The 24,092-nt window shown below is 39.5% G+C and overlaps 1 protein-coding gene across 11 annotated transcripts in view; it reads right to left on the bottom strand.

Annotated features, from left to right (window-relative positions):
- Positions 1 to 4,826: 4,826 nt before the first annotated feature.
- Positions 4,827 to 24,092, bottom strand: part of myo18ab (myosin XVIIIA b) — a 104,615-nt gene continuing 85,349 nt past the window's right edge. For 3 of the 11 annotated variants that reach the window (XM_057350290.1, XM_057350291.1, XM_057350292.1), the window contains 8 exons: positions 22,953 to 23,069; positions 21,051 to 21,134; positions 19,987 to 20,124; positions 18,166 to 18,351; positions 17,891 to 18,030; positions 17,177 to 17,221; positions 10,633 to 10,755; positions 4,839 to 7,056 (listed from right to left, as the gene is read on the bottom strand). In XM_057350290.1, coding sequence (XP_057206273.1) covers positions 6,900 to 7,056; positions 10,633 to 10,755; positions 17,177 to 17,221; positions 17,891 to 18,030; positions 18,166 to 18,351; positions 19,987 to 20,124; positions 21,051 to 21,134; positions 22,953 to 23,069 — 990 coding nt within the window. In that variant the 3' untranslated portion in view covers positions 4,839 to 6,899. Of the gene's footprint in view, positions 7,057 to 10,632; positions 10,756 to 17,176; positions 17,222 to 17,890; positions 18,031 to 18,165; positions 18,352 to 19,986; positions 20,125 to 21,050; positions 21,135 to 22,952; positions 23,070 to 24,092 lie in introns of all 11 variants that reach the window. The other 8 variants (XM_057350287.1, XM_057350284.1, XM_057350283.1 and 5 more) reach the window with 7 other exon arrangements.

The following is a 24,092-nucleotide window of genomic DNA, read 5'->3' as shown; positions in this document are numbered from 1 at the left end:
CAGTATCTTCTGATATTGTCTGATTCTAAACGCGTTCATCTGTGGCCAGCAGCATTAAAATTAAAGTGCACACTTGTCAGTTTTTATGATATTATGCATTACTCCTCCTCGCTGCTTTGGAGTGAGAGGCCTTGCCGGAAAATGAAGCATATTGTTAAAAAGACATCAACCGTCGTGCTATTTGTCTCGGAGAAGCCAACTTGATTTGTTACCTTGCTGCTCGGTCCCGTTTTCTCCGTAAACATGTTAATCACTAATCGGTCGGCCTTTTAGAATAGACGTCCACCAGCACCATCAGAGGGAATGAGGAAATTATACAATGTGACAAAAGCTTACCAGAGGCCCATTCATCCTCCTGGCTAGAAGCAAGCGTGCAGCGCTGGTATTAGTGTATTGATGGCTGTATTAAAATGCCATCAAACATGCAGAAGCTAATATTTACTTCTCCTGATGAGAGGTTGGAGACGTAACCTGATGTGATGAGAGCTTTTTAACAAAAACCATTAGGAGCTATTGTGAGTTGTGCTTTGGATGCCTGCAGGCAAAGGTTTTATTGCAGAGAGGTCTAATGAATGCAGTCTCTGGCATCTTTACTGGCTCGCTTATGCACACGGCTGAGCCAAGGGTCATTTTCATGGCTTCAGACTGCAGAGGTGAGCTTTTTTTTCTCTGAAAAAACCTAAAAGAGCTTTATAATGATTGGAAGAGAGAGAATCAGTCCATGCGGTGGTACAGTAAATGTGGTCTCTTGAACTATGCAAGTGTAACAGCCTGAAGGACGATATAAAGGCGAAGACTTTAAACCTTTTTGGAAAAAAGTCTATAGACCGTTTCATCGGACGGACGGAAGCGCGACTGACCCCCAGTTAACTTCCAGTTTGTGTTTGGCTAGTGTCTAATAATATAACTGTATTTTATTTAATTTCTGTTAATATTCGTTTGTATTATTATTTTACTGTATAATAATTGTATTAAATAAACGATTTGTTGAATTTTGTTGTATGTTCATTTTATTAAAGGGGTCATATGACACGGCTAAAACTAATATTATCGTTTGTTTTAGATGTAATGCAATGTGTATACCGTGCATGTGTTTATCTCCTCTTTGCCCCGCCTCTCTGAAACGCGCAGATTTTTACAAAGCTCATCGCTCTGAAAAGCGAGGTGTGCTCTGATTGGCCAGTTAACCAGTGCATAGTGATTGGTCGAATACTGCAAGCGTGTGACGGATATGTAACGCCTCTTACCATATTTGGAACATCAGGTTCCAAAGCAATTGTGCTGACAGGTACGCAGATCTTACTTGCGTATACATTTGGGCGATCTTAGTCAAGTCATACCACAAACTTACACGAGGCGTTTCGGGCAGGTCTGGGTGAGCATTCGCTTTTAGATAGAATGCATCTTTTGTTCCCACACTGAGTTTTGCAATTTTACGTGTCTAATACATGCATGGGCACACCAAAGACACAGAAAAACACGTATTTGCACCATATGACCCCTTTAAATAAACAATTTGTAGAATGGGTCCTGTAGTAAGGTTGCATTTAAACGAACAGTATGGTACATTGACATCTAGCGGTTGAGCTTTGTATCGCAGTCTAAAGTCAAAATATTGAAGAGACAAGTTTAGCCAAGTAACGGATCTTCTCGGTTTCTGACGTGGTTAAAGGGATATAAATCAAAATTTCCCTTTGTTTTACTCCCCCTCAAGGCATCCTGACTGAATATGACTTTCATCTTGAAGAATAATGCAGTCAGAGTTATAACACCACGTATCATTTTACTTCCAAGCGGTAGAATGGGCGTTGACTTTTTGAAGCTCCAAAAAGCGCATCCATCGATCAAAGAACTGCTCGAAAGGGAAAGTGATTTAGAACTATTTTCATAAAAATAAAAGTGTTTAAAACAGCGCTCAGATGTTGGTTCCAAGATTTATAGTTAGCCGAAAACAGGAATCGTAGCTCAAATCTCCCAGAAATGCTGGGGTGGTGGTTTTGTAAGCATCCTTCTCCTCCTATTTTTCCTCTTTCTCTTTATTTTTCTCAAATACAGCCCATCATATTATGGTTATTATTACATATTATTATATAACTTCAGCACATGCAGGGATTATAATGAGCAAAGGGGTTTTTTTGCTTTAAACTGACGAATGTAACACACACTTTTGCCAGAATTTTTTTAGACGTTCCCAAATTTGGCTACAAGTTAGACTAAGTGAGAAAATGTTTTTGATGGAAAAAGTGCTAGCTTTTAAGAAGCGTGTTAAGGTATAATAAAGTACATGTGAGATATCATACCCTTACAAAAAAATGACACTATACACAAAAAATCCCAATTTCCCAAATCAGTATGTTTTCAATGTAAATGGCACTGTATCTTACATCCTACATTTGTATTATTTTCCACCTATACTGAACAAATGATGTTTACAGCTCAAACAACCCATTCATTTTAAAACTGTGACCCTGCACATGATGCTTCGAATCGAGTCTCAAGAGCTTTAATGATTTTTTGGGGGGCTTCTGTGATTTTATAGCCACAAGAGTGTGTAATAAAAAGGAGGTCAATCTTCACTGACCCCTGCCAGTCAAACCTGGAGGTTTATCTAACACCGCATACTCAGCCTCAGGAGACAGACGTTAATTAGTGACCGACTGTCTACCAAAAGCACTCCTTCAGACTCCAACAGAAAACAAATGCTCGCTCCCAGAGGTAATCTTCCTTCGCCCAACTGCCCGCCTAAACCCCAACGGGGCTCTTTGCAGGAAGACATACTGAGGGTCAAGGGCCAGGATTCGTTCCAGCAGGGGATCAGAAAACATGGCAGTGCAGACGGTGATGACAGTACCGGCAAAGATCAATATCTCAGGGTTATGACAGAACAGAGCAGAGCAGCACATGAGCTCCTTGGGGGATTTTTTGCGCCTTTTGGGTTTGAGTGGAAAATATTGGAAAGCAGTGGATTAAAATGTTGCAAAATTAACACATGAATAAAAGAAGATCATTATAAGATAAAAAAATCATTTTAACTCATAAAATGTATATACATATAATGTATATTGTAGTTCTTCGGGTGTGAAGTTCTTTGGATCTGCTCTAAAAATGCACAGAAATCTCTCAAACCTGACTCCTGGGAGCCAGCTAAAACCCATCACTCTGACACTCATTTAGTTCCACAGTAATTCGGGCTACCCAGTGCTTTCCCGGTCCCTCAGATATTTGGGCCTGTATCCGAGCAACACATAGCACACTGGCTCATGAACGTAAGCATCAGTCAGGCAGGAGCGATGCTGTCATCGGGGATCTAGGAAAGAGGTTAGATGTCAGCTGAATTTGGTAGTGTAATGAGCTTGGTGTCACCGTCGAGGAGAAGGAATTTGGGGGGTATCAAATGGTTTTATAGCCTTTCCTGGTCACATGTTCTCTGCACTTACCTCCACCTCTATGAAAACACATTGAGCTCAGGAGGTCGATAATGGCCACCCATGAATATTACATCACTCCTGATTAGCAGGTCTCTGAGGTAGTAAGATCAGATTTAGGAACTATACAGTAGGCTGTGTTCACATGGTATCATAAAATGGATCGATCAAATTCTTAACTATGGACATTTACTCTACATCTGTGACCAAACCGTCAGTAAATGAGCCGAGCTGATGATGCTAAATCAGAAAAAATAAAATAATTTTGGAACGAGCTCCAAACTCCAAGTTTGATAATGATAACATTTTCCAGAGAGACTAAATTTGACCCAGAAACAGAAATGTGCATCAAATGTGCAAAGCACACTTACTCTTACACACACACAGTGAGTATTATATCCTCAGCTGCAGTCACAGAGCTCTGCTTGCATGCCATAATTGGAACACACACACACGAAGTGCCCCAGGACCGCTGCAGGGTGTGTAGCTCTTTGAGTTAGTCTTCACATTCATGAAGCCTGTGGGAAGAGACTGACAGCTGCTGTTTGTTACAAGCTACAAAGACTTGGGTGTAATTGATAGCGTTTCCACCACAACCATCTTGAAACTTGCTTGATGCTTTATATTAATGTCAAATAAACTCATTTTAAAGACGTTAATTAGAGTTTTTATGCCTTATGACCAAAAATGGACATTTTTCAGTCATTAATTGGTATTATATGGTATCTTAAAATCATTGTGTGTGCAGAATGTCAACTGTCATATTGCGCCCATATACTCCAATCTACACAAATATGCAGATTACAGTTCAAAAACAGCATTGCTCCCTATGGATGGAACCTGTGAAGTTTAGAAAAAATGTTGCTTTGTTAATGTGCATGAAAGTTATAATTATGTTGCAAAATTGTTTTTTGAATTGAAAATGTTTTTGAAATAAATGTTTTAAATGCAGTGTATACACGCACTAGATAAAACGAAGCGAGCGCCTTTTCATTTTTAAATTCTATTTATCTGCACAGCAGGTGTTTTTATTACAGAATGTGAAGACTTAAATGAAAGGCACCAAGCTCAAAACAGACACAATATTTTTTTAAATATCCCACACAATTTAAAGCCACATTATTATATTCAACTTGCTGTCATCTATGTATAAAATGATGTGACAAAAATCGACCAGCAACCTGCATTTTCAATGGGTTAAATCTCATACTCTTGAAATAATGCATAACAACTGTACCTGTAAGTACCTTTAAGTAGGAGTTTAAGTAGCTCAAATACATTTTCATGTGATCTACAAAAGTATGCAGATGTCCATTAATAGGCATTTTCAAGACAGTAATGACTTCTCATATAGGTAATGGGGATCATAATTGGACCATTAAACCTATTTTTAGTGATAGAATTGTGGCCCATGGCAGTATTTATTTATAATTAAGGTAAAATTATGGTTTAATAGGAAATCATTTTGCAGATGCAGAATGCTGTTAGGATAAGTCCTTAGCTTTGACTGCACAGATACAGTCAATGGAAATCTCAAGCTGTGCCTAAGTAAGCCACCTTTCCCTCTGTCAGCTTACAGAATTACAGCAAGACTTTCTATTGTGCAATGGAACATTCAGCCAACAGAGAAGAACAGCTTGTTGAATATAAAACATAAGTTGAGTTTTTCTACTGCGTGTCATTTGGTTGATGAAAGTGAAGACTGCATTCAGATCTTTGGGACATATAATGTAGACACACTACGAGATTTAATCTTTTTCTACACTCATTTAATGTAATTAATATTTAAGGGATGGATTACTTATTTGGGTGGAAGTGTTATTTTTTAAAGTTCCCTTTGATCCCACTAATCACTTAAACTGTTTGTATTCTGTCATCTTTTGTCAAATTTGGTATTCTGAACATTTCAAATATTGGGTGAGGTATTTTTTTCTGCAATAAAAAAACATTATGAAAGAAACATATTGCAAAAGGTCTAAAACAATCCCCATCATTTATTTACAATATATTAAGCTGTAATGAAAAATTATTATTTATCAAGTGGTCATTTATTCAATAAAGAAAATAAACATTAACTATTTTGAAAGCTAGAACGAATCATACAGATATTTATATATTTTCATAACAATGTGTACAGCCAGCAAATGTTACGTAGCCACGTGTTTCAATTAGCCAAAGACACACTCAACTTTCATATTAAAATCAATATTGACTGCATAGAAAAAAGGTTATTGACCTTTGCAGAGGTTTTATAAAACCACGTAAAAAAAAACGTGCCGTCTCCCTTTAAAAATCAAAGAGAAGCAATGAGACTGTCAGCCCTGTGCTGTTGCTGATGGTTCAGTTTGGCAGCTCATTCTCTCGTTCAATCAATGCTAGTTCATAAATACTACAATGAAAACATACAACAAATGGAGGCAACAATGGAAATGTGATGGGTGCTCGCCCACACCGGTTCAAGTGCACCTTTAACTACCGAGTTTCAAAGTCATAGGGTACGGCCAAAATACTGATGAATCCAATGTGACAACATGCTTTAGAGAAGCACGGATTTCACAGTATCAGTTCTGTCTCCATATTTACACTGTTGGTGCAAAAGCAAATGTCAATTGTTTGTGTGAATGGAATAAGATAAATTACCACAAGTGTGAAAATAAAATGACCATAGACTACTACTTTGAGCATTATAGAAAGCACTTAGTCGGTGAAAACAAAACAAAATGCATGTTACAGAAGTAGCAGAGATCCCAGCGCTGAATTCAGCAAGTCACTGACCTGAAAACTCTTCCCACATAAAACATCAAAAAGTCAAGACAGAGGAGAATTAGGATCTATTTTCATGGGGAGGCATCGCAGATGGTTTTCCTCGTCCCTCTCTCACATACTAAGCAAAACGCATTTGAAAGCAAACGGACAGTGAAAAGAGCTACACAAGCTCACGCCGTCATAAAGTGTGTGTACAGTTGGAGAGGTGCCTTGTGTACCCAAACAAGCTTTTTTGGTAATATTTCTATTAATCTTACACAACAGAAAAAACACCCAGAACTGTTAAGTTAACACAAGGAAACACAAAGCCTTGTTTCTTGGGCTCAGCCGTGACCATGCAAAAGGCTGTGGCATGTTCCCCCAAGCAATATTCATCACTTAATCTTGACCGTTGTAACAAGTGCAGTGTTTCGTCAGAAGAGAAGCGGAATACTGTCAGAAGTGCAAGCACACAAACAGTGCTGTGATTCATGATGCTGTACAAACCATTTAAAGCACAAACCGCATGTTAACAGGGATGGTGATAATAATACTAATAATAGCAAAAGTCAATAGAAACGTGGGCTTTATTTTCGCAGACTGTAGGAAGAACGTGAGATCGCGAGGCATCCCATCATGCACTTCTCTCGCTGACATCCTCCCGGCTCTTCTGGATCCGAGTTTGAGGAAGAGGATCAAACACGTGAAGGTAAGTACAAGCGGGGGCGGTTACGCGGTGGTCTCATACAGCTTGCTCTCGCCGTCGTTCAGGTAGCTGCTGCGTTTGTAGCGGGAGCGGTAGGAGCTTTGGCCCGCGCCCCCTTCCTCTTTTTCTTCTTCCTCTTCATCGTCTGATCTGTCAAGGCGTCTACGGCTGGAGGGTGGACTGGAGGGGGAAGAGAGAAGCTTTGATTAGGATCATGTGTGTGTGAGAGGGACCAAAGAGATACAGTATGTTGGGTTATCAAACTGCAGGGGTGATGCAATTTATATGACGTTATATAGAGTCTGTTAAATATCATGCAATTCACACTTCCACAACAAGAGTTCAGTGGTCGAAAACGACACCTCATTAAATAGTTGTTAGTGAACTTGTGCAAACAACATAAGGCTACAGTTGTGAAAATGGCAATATGACAATGCCAATGTGTTGTGACGTCAATATTGTAGTTACATTACAGTTTATGAAATTAAGTGGCATCTAGTGATCACTCCACCCCTCTCTTTCGAAGCACTATGGTGGCTGACACAGAACCAAGGTGTCGTCATGTTTTCCCTTCTTTGCTGAAGGAGATCACGTATTTACAAATGCGTTCTGTCGAGAAGTCCGTTTAGGGCTACTGTAGAAACAACATGGTGAATTCCATGCAAGGGGACCAGCAGTGTATGTAGATAAAAATAACACATTCTAACGCTTCATTGTGTAAGGTCTTTATACACCTCCGAACACATAGTTATGTATATTATATTGCATTTCTGTCAATAGATCCTCCAAGAAATTAAACACTGCACCTTTAACTTTACTACGGGTTTCTATATTCCTCTAGAGATAAGAATCAAACTATATTCAAACTCACTGTTGCACAAATAAATGGTCCATGAAACAACTTTTAACGTTCTTGATGGCTACTCAGAATCTTATCAGTGAATTAACATATAAATGAACTGTGTACTCTAATTATATAAGCGCAAATGGAGTAGAGAAAGTATTACGAATAAAGTAATATGTCTTCCTCTTCAAAAAGTCAATGTTAACTTTTCACATCACTGAGTCTTATCATCTGTCATAATAATACAAACTTCAGGTTAATTTTGGGCCAGTAGTGCTTATTGATTTTCTGTTTTAATTATGTACCTGACAGAAAAATCTGAATTGACTTGATTTTTAAGGTAATACATTAAAATATAGGTAATACAGACATTTTAGTAAAATCTAACATGCACTTATTCATTGTTCTGAGTCAAAACTTCCCCATAAAAATGTGAGTAAATAAAAACTGTTCGCATACAGTAAACATTTGTTTGCGAAAGAAAAAACTAGCAAGAAAAAAAAAACAAGTCAAGTGAAAACGTAAAATGCAATGAGAAGGTATAGTGAATATTGAGGATTAGTCAAACATCATGCTTGTAACACTTCTTCACTCCACACCGAGCATCACCTACTGCCATCTTTAGTCACTGTCAGGTCTGTACAGGTATTTCATCATCAAGTTGTCTACTTTCTTCCTCCTCTTCTTCTCCTCTTTCTTAGATGGCGGCGGAGTGTCTTCAGATGGGCCTTCGGGCTCTTGCTCTCCCTCTGAGTCTGAAGCCTGAAGTTTGCCAGGAGCTTTCTTGATACTACTAGAACTTCTGTAAGAAATCGTGGACGCTCCTGAACTGTCCGACTCTGTGCTGGACTCAGACTCTGAGGACTCTGAGGAAGACGAAGATTCTTTCTTGGATTTCTTCTTGGACTTCTTGCCCTTCTTCTTGGAGCTCTTCTTCCTGCGTCCGTCATCTGAACTGTCCGAGCTATCCGAATCAGAACCATGGCTCTTCTTCTTCTTCTTCTTGCTCTTGCCCTTCTTGCTGCGACTGCTGCGTGTGCTGAGACTGCTGCTGGAACGCATGAAGTCTACGGCTGATGCAGATCGACGCAGGCTGGAGGAACGTCCGCTGTCTCTGCCTGTCCTGGAGCTGCTTAAGCTTTTCCTCTCATCCTCGTCCTCTGCTTGCTTGTCTTTCTCCGCTTGGGACTCTTCTAAGCTGGTGCGCTTGAACTTGATAGGTTTGAAGCTTAGTACTTCATTAATGGCGGCCTCGAGGTCAGGGTCAAGGTAGTTGCGGTGACTCACCGGCTTGACATCAGAGACATCGGGTGGGCTGGAGTCAGTAATTCGGGCTTGAGGAGGCATTGAGAAGCTGCGTCCGGAGGTGGAATGGGGGCTGAAAGCGCTTGAGAGAACTTCGCTGTAAGCTACGCTGCGGCTGTCATCGTCCATGTCAAACTCGCTCAAGCGACAGCTGCGTGCCAAGGACATGCGGGAGTCGGCGCGGCTCACGCTGCCCGGGCTGCGACGGCTCAGGCTAGGGCTGACGGCCGAACCATACTCGCTCTGGCGGTCGTCAAGACGCGGCATGCTCCGTCTACGACTCAACGGACTAACACGACTCACGCTTGAAATAGCATCATCATCCATATCCAAAACAGAGCGACGGTTTGAAACTCGACTAGGGGCTACGGAGGACACGACCGACTCCTTATCGAACTCAGACCAGCGGCTGTCTATACCCTTCCTGGCCCGACTAGTAGCTTCAGAGTAGGCTTGAGAAATAACAGAACCCCGATCATCGAGATCATCTCCCGCCTTCCTCCAGGAGCTGACCGAGTACGTGTCATCCTCGATTTCTTGCTTAGCTTTGTTCTTACGAAACGTAGAGAGATCCTGCGAGTCGGATTGTTCTTTCAGAGTGTTGAGGAGAGAATTCTCGTCTCCCTTCCCTCCGATGGAGTCCTTCAAGTTGGAGCGTTTCCTGTAGCTAAGGGAACTCATGACAGACACGGGCCTGCAAGGTTCTAACTCTTTACCTTTGACACTGTCTTTCCATTCTTTACCTTCTTCCCATTCTTTCCCTTCTTGTCTGTCATTTACAGCGTATCTAGATGAGGGAGGGGCAGGTAGGGAGTGTGCACAGCGTAGAAAGACAAAACGGAGGAGAGGAAAGGACAGAGATGAAAAATGAGAATGAGAAAATGCATGAATAGAAACTTAAAGGATGATTGACAACCAAGGTGAGAAATAATAGAGAGGGTTTATCTGAGCAGACAGGGCAGATTTTAGATGCAAAGTCTGATGTGACAGGGAACGCAAGACACTTAAAGAAAGAAGAAAATGTGCTGGACTCCGAAGCACAGGGATTTTAAATCAATAGTTAATTCATATACCCATCCATATGTATCTATGTATTAATGTAGACATAAAAGATCCTTTTAGGCAGAAATCGTTTAGCTAAGACTGACATAGTCCTTTCTGACTATAACTCCTATACAGAATAATGTATGGTCAGGATGATTTAGAGCCAACTTTCAATAAGTGAACACCCTTAAATTAAAGGCTCCTAAAGTTTCTTAAAAGGTGCAAAAAGCTCAAGAGCCAAACTTAAATCTTCTACTAAATAGCATAAAACAGGGAAAAATCGAAAGTGTCTGCCAGTGGAAGGACCTATTCATCTCTGGGAGGAAAGCCGAGTAGTCAAGCCAACAAGCCAATGGGCATATCCATAAATCTGCCTGTGAGGCCATTCCCTTTCATAGAAACCTCTATTCCCTCATTGTCAATAGTTTAATAACAAAGATCAGTGACAAAAGACAAAAAAGTCCCTTAGCGCGGACTAATTCATCTTGTTACACTCTCCTACATTCGGGTTGATTTAAACTATTCTGTAACGTGACATGGAGGAATGAGGTTGCGGTACTGACCTTGAGCTCTTTAAGCTTCCATCATCTGACAGGTTCTTGGCAGAACCCTTGTTTTTAGACAGCCATGACTTCACCCCGTCGACACGATCCTCCACCTCAGAATCCGTATCGGAGGCGCCATCGCTGTACAGGAAGAAGTGGAGGAAGCGAGGAAACATCAAGACAAGGAAAAAAAACACAGAATCTGAATATAAATACTGTTAGTAGAGCAACACAGGAGGAACACTGGGGTTTGCGTTGGAAACACAACTGCACAGACGCATGCATCCAATTACTGCATCTGGAAAAAGCCACTATGTTAGTAAATCAGACCGGTGGTCCAGCAACAGTATCCTGCAGCGAGTTGGCTCTGTGTAATGCGTGAGGCATCCAAAAAGGTGAGGTCAGTACGACTCAAAGCCAAACCAGAAGAAAGACGCATTGAGAAGAGGATATAATTCAGATTTTGGAGTAAACAGACAATCTGGGGGCTATCAATTTATAATAATTTGTAAATAAAATAATGCAATATAAAATGCAAATAATCACATTTTGTATCTTTGTATTCTTTAAGTCTGAATTTTCTTTATACCATTGGAGCAATTTAATTGTGTGAATAGACATATTTTGGACAAATTGTCTATAATATACTGGATTACGCTAGACTGTAAACCTCTGATAAACATAAAGGAGCAGTTCATGTTCCCTGTAAATAAAAAAGCAATTTTTGTTTATTTAACACTCTCATCTGCCAGTGCTAATCCAATGCTAATCTCATTTAGTTACAGTATGTTTCTTTGACGTCTTTTCTGCAAATATTGATGCATGTAATTAATTGTGATTAATTATGCGGCACATGTAATTCATTCATGAAAAAACCGTTAATCCATTGAAAGCCGTGTTTAATTATAAAAACGTTGTGACGTAGAGCTGTGTAAAAATGCCTGTGAAAGATCCTCAAATAAAGCATATTCTAAAGACGTCAGGCTAATTTAGCATTGGTCTACCCCTGCTATAAAGGAACAGGCCCTTGTTGAGCTACAATTAATTTATCTCACCATGCTAATAGCATGTATCTCTGAACACAAATGGTTTGGTGTGGAGGTGTTGCGATGCCAATAAGATCCAGTAAACACAGACAGAAAGTTCCCGGGTGCACATGCATTAGCGCCTCACTTGGAAAAGGAGGACTATGAATCCCTGTCCTGTTTGCTCATTTCTCCAGACCAGATAAAACCATTGGATTTATGTTTGGTTGGATTTGCAAGTCAATGCTTCCCTGGCTCTTCGATTAGTCTTATCCTTCACTTATCGCACGGCACGCCGCACTGCATAACTATGAATCGCCCTTCAAGCCCATGGGGAGTTGAAACGGCTCACCTGCACAAATACAGAACTGTCAGGAATGATTTTATGACGGCTGATGATGAAATGTATCTTTTATAGAATTTAGATTCAACTGAAATTTTCAATTAACTTCATGAACTCTGGGTTTACGTAATTCTGAGTTATGTTGTTACTACATTCCAAACAATCTAAATTAAGAATGTTTTTGTATCTTACAAAATAGTGCAAATCTCTCAAACTACCTCTAAAAACCTTATTTGCAGTCACATTTTGACATTTTATCTTTGTCCTATCAGATACTGAGAGTAAAGACAAATAATTTCTGCAACTGTAAAACAATCCTGTATATTTAAAGGGACAGTTCACCCAAAAAATGAAATCTCTGTCTTCATTTACTCACCCTCGAGTTGTTCCAAACCTGTATAAATTTCTTTATTCTGATGAACACAGAGAAAGATATTTGGAAAAATGCTAGGGGGGTGGGGGGAGTTATTCATGAAAGAATTAGAATTTTTGGGTGGACTATCCCTTTAAGTCAGCATGAGACAATTTATGATTGGTTGTCTTTTGTTGGAGGTCATTACACTGCATAATTTCACTTTGCAACTTCAACTTTTTAACTTAGACAATTCAACAAACCATTTGAATTTGCAGTTAATTTTTTATCGTTCTTTAGCTGTAAAAATTGTTCCCAACGATATTGTTCCTCTGTATCATTATAGTTCTGACTTGGATGACACTGTTCTCCTAAAGATTTATTTCAACTTTATAATTATCGTCCTTAGTATAAACAGGCCTTAACTTAAGGTCCGGGCTTCATTAAAGAAGGTTAAGCGCGGTGCTAATTTTCAAATGTGAATCATTATCAAACCCGGGGTTAAAAGTAGCTTTAATCTAGGGTTTAAAAAGACGTTAACCCAGGGTTAAGCGCAGAATGAAAAGCTTTGAAGTCAAACACCCCCAATAAAATGATATAATATACCGTGGCTCATTATCCCGAGCGCAGAGAGAAGGTTAACTCTAAAGCAGCAGCTGCTTTTCTCTGACATTAGGGTTCCGGTCCGCTTAGCTCTCCGTTTGTGGTATTATGCATATGAGAACATTATATATGCATGGACCCACAAGATAGCACAGATGTCACTAAACTCTAACCGTACGCTCACAGTCAGGGTGCTGGAGAGGGTGTAAATTAGACGTTCTGATACACTCAAGCGTATACACTCGGGACAAAAGAACTCTCTGTCAAATCCTAAAACGAATAGCGTTCTGTAGCACCCTCAAGTTACCCGTGTACCGTCAGAATCTGTTTTTCTTCGAGAGTCCTTTTGGCTCTTATGTAAGCCCCAGTGCCTGGAGGTAAACTGAGGTGAGAACGTTGTGTGAATAAGCCCTGAGCTTTGCCAGCCTGCCCATCGCTAAACAGTGCGACAGCAGGGTCTTTGTAATGAAGCGCTAATGCAAAATGTCACACACAATTTATGTCCTTGACCATATACCATTAGTTAAGCTGCACCTAAGCCCAGGGGAACAAACAAACAACACAGCGAGAGAGAGGAGACATTAATTGTCTGTGACAACGTGCCTCCATTGGTTGTACATCTCTGTTACAGGCTATTACATTTATCATTAACACCTACAGAACTCCCAATCCCTCTATTTTCTCTCCACTCGCAGTCAATTTATGCTATGCTTTCTCTCTCTCTGCTCGCTTTCAGCTCCTCTGACTGTTAAATGCGGTGAGTTTGAGCATACTTGAAGTAAAGTAGAAAGCTAAGAATGTGTTGTATTAATAGAAAGCTGCCTAAAAAAACTTTTACGGTAAAAAATAAACCAGTAATTATGTTTTACCTCGATTCGCACCAGTAAGCTCATAATAATGACTTTCAAATTGAGCTGTCAGGTACATTTGCCGAAAATGTCAGTTTAACGTTGGTTTAACGTTATTTGATTCAGTAAAAAGATCCGCAATTGTATGTTTCAAACAGAGATGGCGATAGAGAAGCAAGTTACACATTGCAGCTTTGATTGAGCCAATCAAAAAAGTTACATCCCCAAATCACTTTCCCACAAATGTTCTTTATCTTTGATCGACTATTTCCTTTTCAGTAATTACAGAACAGCTTTGCCTCATAACAATAAACAAAAAAATTGAGGAAATTAAAACAAACGACGGTGGCAGATTGTTGGGTGATTTTCTAAATATAAATTAATAATTCAAATAACTTTTCCCTTTACAATAATCGCCTTTCGAGACTAAAGCTAAATCTACAGTACAGAGGTTAATAGACCGCTAGTATTGCCAAAAACCTCTTGTTCAATTCGAAAAGCATAAGAAGCACATCTGCTCTGCACATTTTCCTCTGAATATTTTTATGCTCAGTTTATGTTCACTTATACAGTGGCTTGCAAAAGTATTCAACCCCCTTCATTTTATTCACATTTTGTTATGCTGCTGCCTTATCTTAAACTACTTTAAATGATTTTTTTTTAACATTAATCTGCACAATAATGACAAAACAAAAAAATGACAGAAAATGGTTATAGCGCCTTTACAGACTCAAATCTTTTTGGGTATGATGTGAAAAGATTTACACATCTGCATTTGTCAATTTTCTGTCATTCTTCTCCTCAGATCCTCTCAAACTCTATCAGGTTGGATGGAGATCAACAGTAGACAGACATTTTCAGGTTTCTACAGAGATGTTCAGTTGGGTTCAAGCACTAGCTGGGCCACTCAAGGACATAGACAGAGTTGTCCATAAGCCACTCTTGCATTGTTTTAGTTGTGTGCTTAGGATCATTGTCATGTTGGAGAATGAACCTTCTGCACTGTACGAGGTTCTGAATGTTCTGGGCTAGGTTTTCATGATCATTATCTCCGTATTTTGTGTACAGTCCCTGAAGCTGAAAAACACCCCCACATCATGATGCTGTTTCCACTACACTTTACTGTTAAGATGGTATTGTACACAGGTGTTGAGCAGTGCTTGTTTTTCTCCAGACATGATGCATGAATCTGAGATTCATCAGACCAGAATATCTTGTTTCTGACAGTTTGAAAGATTCGTTGAAGTATGTTTTTGCATATTTCAAGTTTCCATGTGTCTTCACTGAGCAAAGGCTTGAGTCTGGCCACTAAGCCATAAAGCCCAGATTGGTGGAGTGTTGCACCTTCTGTAAGTTTCTCCCATCTCCATATATGATCATGGAGCTCAACCAGAGTAATCATCAGCTTCTTGGTCACCGCTCTAACCAAGACCCTTCCTCATCGATGGCTCAGTTTGGACAGGAGGTCAGCTCAAGTAAGAGATCTGGTGGTTCCAAACCTCTTTCATTGAGGATAAATGGAGGCTACATGCTTCTGTGAACCTTCAATACAGCAGAATTTTTTCAGAAGTCTTCCCCAGATCTGTGCCTTGATACAATCCTGTCTCAAAGCTCTACTGGCAGTTCTCTTGACCTCATGAAGAGAGGTCAAGAGCTGTTCAGCTGTTGCACCCTTTATAGAGAGGTATGTGCCGCTCCAAATCATACTTATTCAATTGAATTTGGCACAGGTTAACTCCACTCGAAGTGTAGAAACATTAACAAGCAAAACTAATGCTTCTGAGCAAAATTTCAAGTGTCCCAGAAAAGGGTGTGAATACTTATGCAATGTACTTATTTTTGTTTTTTATTTTTAATAAATTTGCAAAGCTGTCAAAAATCAGTTTTTTGTTTTGTCATTATTGTGCATGGAGTGTAGATTAATGTAAAAAAAAATTGTTTTAAGTAATTTAAGATAAGGCAGCAGCATAACAAAATGTGAATAAAATGAAGGGGGTTGAATACTTTTGCAAGCCACTGTAGGTGGTAATTAGACCATTGAACTTTCCATTTACCAATTATCCAGGAAATACTTTAATTTCTCCGTAAATATTTCAAATGTTCCATTTTTTTCTACACACAACCAGTGCCATGTAAGGAGAAATGTCTCCCTCCTAATTTTTTCATAATATCTGTACCTACCTCATGTTCAATGGAATCAAAACAACAGTGTCTTTTCCTCTAATGTTCATAATTAAGCTAACAAAGCCTTTGCAGGCAGGCTTAATTAGAAAAATGCATCACGAACTCCCAAATTAAACGATTGGACCAGAAAGGTCAACAACCTTCTATTAACTACACTAAACACGCATTTCTGCCACAGCATATTCATCTAAATCTGACCAGTAATGCAGACAGCGTCCATTAGCTTTTAATACTTTTTCACATGATGTAATAAGTGATGTTAGAGCTTAAGGGTTTTAAAACTGGAAAAGTGCAGTGCAGAGTGAGCTGAGATCTATTGACATGGAAATGAAATGGCTCTGTGCCAAAGGCTGGTGGTTCGGTGTAGGCCGTTGCTTGCCAGATGTGTTGGGGGGCATTTTGTAGGACATTGGAGGGTTATTCATTATTTAGCCTTCGTGATTGAAAGATTGATGAGGAACACGCCTTCGTCACTTGCCTTAAGAGTCTTCGAAGTCTTAGGAACAAAAGTGTGAATTATTCAACGTGAAAGAAGAGTGAAAGAAAAGAAGAGAGAGGAAGAAATTAAGAAAGCAGGTGTACATGAGTCCTGTAGTATCCATCATGTCTGCAGATGGTTCTCAGCCCTCTAGATCTAAAATTACACCGTTTGGTCCTGCAGATGTACAGTTGGCAGTCCAGGCCACATTCAGATTGACACTCATCTGCCGCTGGATGCTAATCCCAATGCCGAAGTGTTCGATTTACTCAAACGTTCAATGTTATAAAGCAGGTTAGAGGGAAATGGGAAATTCATTTCTATTGTTGATGATTTTTAACTGTAGTCTTTGATCTGTTTGGTAGAATATTTGTTCATGCTGTTAAACTGTTGATGTGCAGGGAATGTGTGTGTTGATTTTTTTTTACCCTCTGGGGAGGGTAACTCAGTAGGGAACATGCTTGGCTTGGAAACACATGCAGTCTGCGGTACGCACACATTACAATAACGTGCATACAAAAGGAAAAAAACCTTGTTTGTGATGTTAGTCATCATGCCTGGAAGTGTGACGCAGTATAAGCAAGACACATTTGAGGGAATCAAATACAGATTTATATTACAGAATATTCTGTATGAAGGTCCCATATGTGTACTGTATACTGCATCATCTTCCTGAACGGGCAAAGAATCACAACCATGTTAAAAGGAGTTCAAACTCAAGTTTCTCACATTTTATTCTTTCGTTTCTGATACTTAGTCACCATGTCTTGTAAACTGGAAGTGGGAGGGAAATAAAAACAAACACAAAAAAAGCACAAAAAATGAAAATAGAACAAGTGAACGATGGCTAAAAGATAACAAAAAACAAGTCATGACCTTAAAGGCACAGATCATAAATCACAAAATCATTGCATGATTGAATATTTATCATGCCCGCCATCTAGTGCATATTGCTCAAGATGTTTACCAAACCCGCTGACCTTTCACTGACTTCTGCTCTTCAGCCCCAATTTCAAAGACTGCAGCGCACTGCTATTTACTGTTATTAGAATGACTACAATTCCTCTACGTGCACAAACAGGCAAATGAACTCGCTCGGCGCGGGTCACTGAGAGAGAGTCGGAGCCTTGTGGAATGAGGCCGAATGGAGATGATTCCTCTGACTTATGAGGCAGAGTACATAAAAAAGGGGCTCCGAATAATGTGCGGCAGTTTTCGAGGCATAAATATTTAAGAGAGTGTGAATAAGAGATGACGGAGACCGAGGCTCGCTCACTGATTACAGTCTCCAAAAGCTCAGGGAACAGCACATTCATCCAAACCGTGTCGTCTCTCGTTCGCTTTCTAGTTTTTCTTTTTTCTTCACTTTATTTGTGTACCGCTTACATAAATGAATACAAAGTCAGCATGAAAATAGAGCAGCTTCAATGGGAGAATTGTTACCTGTTGATGAGATCTTCATTGTCATCACTTTCCATCTCATCCTCGATAGCGGCCTGGAGGTCTCCGATCCTCTTGAATGCGAGCTTGAGGTCCGCCTGGAGACTCTGGTTGGCTGCTTCCAAACTCTCAATATCCATTTCCTACAGAAACAGAATTATGCTTCATATAAAAAAACGAATCCTGAATTTATAGGATGTTGGTCATCTCAAACTAAAGAAGTGAATTAGGTGTTGCTCATTCATGTAGACATAAGAGCAGAGGATCGGGTCTCTTACCAGATCATGTTTTTTACGGCTGGCCTCTGATTCTTTTTTGGCTAGCTCAGCCATCTCCTCCTTGATGTCTCGAATCTGCCTCAGCAGACGCTTGTTCTGCTCCTTCTCCCGGTTCTCGCTGGAGCTGCGTTGATCTCGTTCCTCAGTTAACTTCTCAAGGTTCTCCTTTAGCCTTGCTACCAGACCCTGTGAAATAAAAACACACCGACTGAATCACTTGACACAGATATACCCACCAATCCACTAGCTAGTTCAAAAGATGGTTTGTGATTCTGATTTCAATGTGACTTTATACCACAAAGTTTGCTGTTAAAACAAGCTACAGTATGGACTGTGAAATTATCCATAACGTGTGAAACTTCAAGACAGCGTTTGTGTGATATTTCACACACAGGGTGGGCTGTGCTGGTGTAGAAAAACACGCACAGAAATAACAGATTATAAAAACACCGATTTTATGGCTCTCTGACAGGATGTAGTTTAAACAAGTTGATCGCTAGAGACAACATTGCTTAGGTCTGCACTGAGCTATGTGTCCAACCAATCAGTGGTAACACTTTCAAAGCACATTTGTTGACAGATTTTGCTCTTAACACAGCAGACGTTTGTCATTTGTGCAGTGCGCCCATTGTAATTCTGCAGGTGAGCTCACGAGGCGTCCAACAGAGATGAATGATGAAGAGAACCGGCTACTGGGAAATGTCACTACAGCAGCAACAACAAAAAATATCAAATCATGAAAAACAATGCATGGAAATAATGTGCACAAGAGAACAGAACTCATTTTAATTACATGCACGATAAAAAAAAAACAGATGACACACTGCCTGCAGCAGCATGAAATATAATCGAAAATCAAATGAAATGCACATTTGTTTTCTAAAAGGGCACTAACAGTGTCAATTTGAAACAAAGGCAGTGAAGAACATAATCATGTTTTAATTTATATTTTTGTGATTAAGGGTAAGATTAAAGTTTGAAGTTTATATACTGTATGTTGATGGTGGAAATGTAAATTAGATGGGAGATGAAATCGTATGTTTTATTTATATCCCATAATATATTAGAGGCCAATATATCATCCTATTGGATGTTAAATGTATTCTATATAAATATATGGCAGCGTATCAATGAATGCATATTGTTCTAAACCTTACACACTTACAACCCCTTACAACCTTACAGGGACAGGTCACCCAAGAATAAAACTTGTCATCATTTGCTCATCCTCAAGTTGTTCCAAATCTGTGTAAATTTCTTTGTTCTGATGAACACAGAGAGATATGTGGAAGAATGCTTGTAACCAAACAGTTCTCGGCCACCATTGACTACCATAGTAGGAAAAATGACAATGGTAGTCAAAAGTGCGTCAGAGCAGTTTGCTTTCCTACATTCTTCATAATACCTTCCTTTGAACAGAACAAAGAAATTTATAAAGCAATTTTTCCTACTATGGTAGTCAATGGTGGCGAAGAACAGTTTGGTTAACAGCATTCTTCCAAATATCTTTCTCTGTGTTCATCAGAACAAAACAAAAAAGAACAGACTTGAAACAACTTCTGGGTGAGTAAATAAAGTAAATTGTTCCTTTAACTATTTATTTTAAAAATATTTTTTCATGAAACCCTTCTAAGGTTAGAGGTCTATAAAGAAACCAAGGCATGACACAATAGAAGAGGTGGGCCAACACAGAGAGTCCTTGTGGGTGTGTAGATGAATTTCGCTCGTATCTGATTCTTCAATGCCTGAGCGCTGACCTCTCAACCCCTCCAGCGCTCTGCCTGCTCAGCCCACATACGCTCATGCATCCCGCCAACTCACCTCCAAGCGTTTGACCTGCGTCTTCTCGAACTCCAGCTTGGTCTCCAGCTCACGGATCTTGGCCTCCTGCCGGCTGACCAGCGACTTCTCCACCATGGACTGCTCTTGGAACTCCAGCTGACTTTGCAAAGCTGTGAGCTACCAAACACACAAATATACTCTACAGGGTTACAATTCACACACGCAACTGTTTCTAAACCAATATGCTGCTTTAAATGGACCACTAAGTCAAACCCAGACCAGAATAGATTGAGTTAATCAAATCCGTTATTTAAAGCCCATCTCTGTGCCCCTGAATTTCTCTTTTCATGTCTACATGCAGCCTCTTTTGTATAAAAAAGCAAAATATTTTGTGCTGAGAATAATGATCTCTCATTGTGTTTACTGGTGCCCAGATACAGTTCTCTCTGAAGAGCAAACTACCAGAAAATCCAGACGGCTCCCTACGGTGTGGGAAAATAATTAGGAAAGAATAGTAAATCAACTAGCAAGTACGGATTTCCATTTTTCCATATTGAACTAAAGTAAATAAGAAAAATATTGAGCAACAACAGTATCAGTCATAAGAAGTGCTGAGGGGGTGGAGTTTGATCATTATTGCTCAAATTGCAAGTGGGCGGACTCTGACTGCAATCATACAATGAGTCAACAGCTGAAGGGGTGGAGCCTGATTGTGAGCTTTAAGGTAATTGCTAAGAGGGGCGGAGTGTGATCTTAATCTTGCAAAAGAGTCGCTTATGTAGAGTGTGATTATATCAGGATTGTAGCTGTGCAGTGAATTCGTAAGACACAAATCTCCTGAATCCTGACCTTATCTCACCTTAAGCAGAACGATGATAAAACAAGAGCCGCTCTGTACTTAATTGTTGTATAATTAATTGCTGTACGCCAAGCTGCTAAATAAACCAGCGAGATAACAGGAGCACTTAGTAAAGAACTGATGCTTGCATAAGATAAACTACACCCTAATTATTCAGAGCACTTAGGATGCACCCTGAGACTGAAAGCTAATACGTAGGCTTTGTAGACGTGCCAGGTGTGCTCTCTCCACAGCGTGAACTCACCTTCTCCTGAACGTCCTGTTTCTCCTTCATGGCCTCCTCCAGCTGGGCCTGCAGGTCACTGATCTGGGCCAGATTCTGTGAGGACTACACAAGAACACAGATCACAACGGTCAGATTCGGTCTCCTACACGTGACACACTAACCCACACAATCAGCCTGAATCTACTGTACAACATCCTCAAGTTTTTAGTTAAACAGATTTTCTTGTACAGTCCATTATGGAGCATTCAAATGTTTATGTTGAGTCATGATTGGAATAAACATTATTAAACAACAACGGTATATCCTAAAATGTGTATCGTTGCAAGCTGTCCTGTATTGCATTACACAAATAGCATGCAGTGCGCAGAGCACCGAACAAGCAAGTTATTAACTGCACATAACAAACCACTTAGTCTCTGACAGACAAACAGTCTTATGGCCCGTTAATGACATCTCGCTGAAAATGGCAGCAATAAATAGCATGTACGGGTGAAATGGAGCGAGGAGAGTGAGAAAGCGAGATGGTCCGAGCGCGCGGAGCATGAAAGTGACTGATGTAAAGCGTTTCGAAACCTAATGTAAATGAAGCATGGAGGTGGTGAAATAAGCCCAGGGGAAGATATGTTTACTCATGGTCTGTGGAGACACATCGCTCACATCCACATCACTGCCACAGAGATGTGTTTTAAACATTTCTAATGGTTCAACCCACCCAATAAAACAAATAACAATCGCTCCCTTGACATCATCAGAATGTCATGAACAACCAATCAGACGGGAGAAATGGAAAGCGGTTGAGATGTTATCCCCACATGCTCTGAAATACACTGATGATTTCATTGGATGATGAAAGCATGTGGCCAAGGAAAACACAACTGATGGTAACCAATCAGAGCCAAGTCTGTCATACGGATGATTCGTAATGGCATTTAGATTTGTCCGTAAGCCTATTGGTATCATCAACCGGTCGTAATGAGTATGTTTTAAGCAGTCTGATCCATAGATGCGTGATGAACACACTTGAATTGAGTGCTGAAGAAAACTTCCAAAGAACCTTTAGAAGCCAAGCTCTAAGCATCAGTGATAATAGCGAGTTATTACTCACAATGTAGACAGTGTAACAGCTAATTTACGCCACACGCGAGCAGTGTGACGAAATTAGTTATGTGACAAAACTAAAATGCTAATTATAATCGAGAAGCGTAACCATGGCATAAACAAGAGATTTATTCAAGAAAACTAATAGGCAATTATAATTTTTTTTCATAATCGTGCAGCCCTACTTATTAATAATTTTTTCCCTTAAAACATTTGAGTCTCTCAAAGCTCTCAAACATAATCTTCAATGCAGTATTTCTGTGAGCAGTCTTAATTCTCCGGATGAATGTATAGACGGTTTCATCTTAACAACATAAACAAACATTTTGTGCATGCGCACTTTTGTGACCCCAACTTAACTTCCGGTACACATTCACAAACAAGAGTGCCTGTAGATTATTTCTGACAACAAACAAAAGAAACCGACTTTGCTAAATTTGTCTCGCCAATATTTTGAATTTAGACTCCGATACCAAGCTCAACCGCTAGATGTCAATGTACCATACGGTTTGTTTAAATGCGACCAAATAAAGGACCCATTCAACAAATTGTTTATTTAATACAATCACTATACAGTAAAATAATAAAACAAATGATTATTAACATAAATTAAATAAAATATAAATTGTTATATTATTAGACATTAGCCAAACACAAACCGGAAGTTAACTGGGGGTCAGGTGCGCGCGCTTCCGATGAAACGGTCTATTAAGAATGGTTCGCAGGTCTGTGTATGTGATCTGTTGTAAAGAACTGTATACAAATGCAAGCGAGAGGCTCTGTATGTTGATGGGCCTGGAGCGCAGGAGAGAGTTACTCTACCTGGGCAACAGCGGCTTTGTGTTTCTTCATGAGTTCATTCAGGTCCTCCTGGTCCTCCTCCATGCGAGACTGCAGGTCATTCTTCTCTCTCTGCAGGCGGCTGAGCTGTTCCTCGAGCTGCAGGAGAACCAAACACCATCATCAGAGCAGAAACATGCATATAGGTGCATATAGAAAAATTAGAGCGGCACAATATATTGAGATGATTTAAGTATTGCAAATGTGCATATAGTGCACTGGTCAAATGTCAACCTTAAGATGAAAAACCAAAGGTTTTCACCATGCTGATAGACCAGATGTCAACATTTGGTGGTTTAAATACCCATGTGAAGTCTTTCTTAAAGTTTTTAAAGCACTTTTTTGTTTTAAAGCGTAGTTTTTCATAGTCTGGTAAGTGAATTGTCACATCTATAGCGGTCCATATTCCTCATAAATGGACACATGAAAATTTCTCTTCGCTATTTGTTGTGTATTATTACTTGTGGTTGTACAGAAATCCCCTACTATGTTGTCTCTCAGAAGCGCATCTTTTTTGTCAAATCCATAACGCATCAATAAAAAAGTTTTTTTAAATAGAAAACTCATGCATAGACTGATATTTTTCTGATGTTTGGACTCTATCATCAGGGGTTTAGTAAAATATAAACGGATGACTCAATATATTTGTAATAAACACATTCTCAGAAAATGTTATAGGTTTTTTTTGTGATCAACATTTTTTATTTGAAAATGTTATAGTTTTGACTGAAAATGTCACATGCGTAACACTTGCACTGCCCAATAACAGAATGATTTGAATACTTTTAAAACATATTTTAATTGTTTTGCAATTTGATTATAGCATAATCATATCCTATACTGTACATTGCATTATTAAGCAGTTATCGCATATTGCATTGTTTGTCAATATTGTGCAGCCCTAAAAATGTATACGAAATTTCAATGACACTCATTTCAACTCTTCAAATAACATCAGTATTTTTCTGCGTAATAAATCGCGATTAATCATATACCATAACACCAGTAATGGATCATGAGGTAAATAATGGTTATTAAAAAAGTAACGATTTGATAATGACTGAATTTTATATTAAAGACTACATATTACGAGATCATGTAAATTACATTTCATGCAGTGTG

Source organism: Triplophysa rosa, linkage group LG14 (assembly GCF_024868665.1).
Source record: "Triplophysa rosa linkage group LG14, Trosa_1v2, whole genome shotgun sequence".
NCBI lineage: Eukaryota > Metazoa > Chordata > Actinopteri > Cypriniformes > Nemacheilidae > Triplophysa > Triplophysa rosa.
This window is presented reverse-complemented; position numbering and strand designations above follow the sequence as displayed.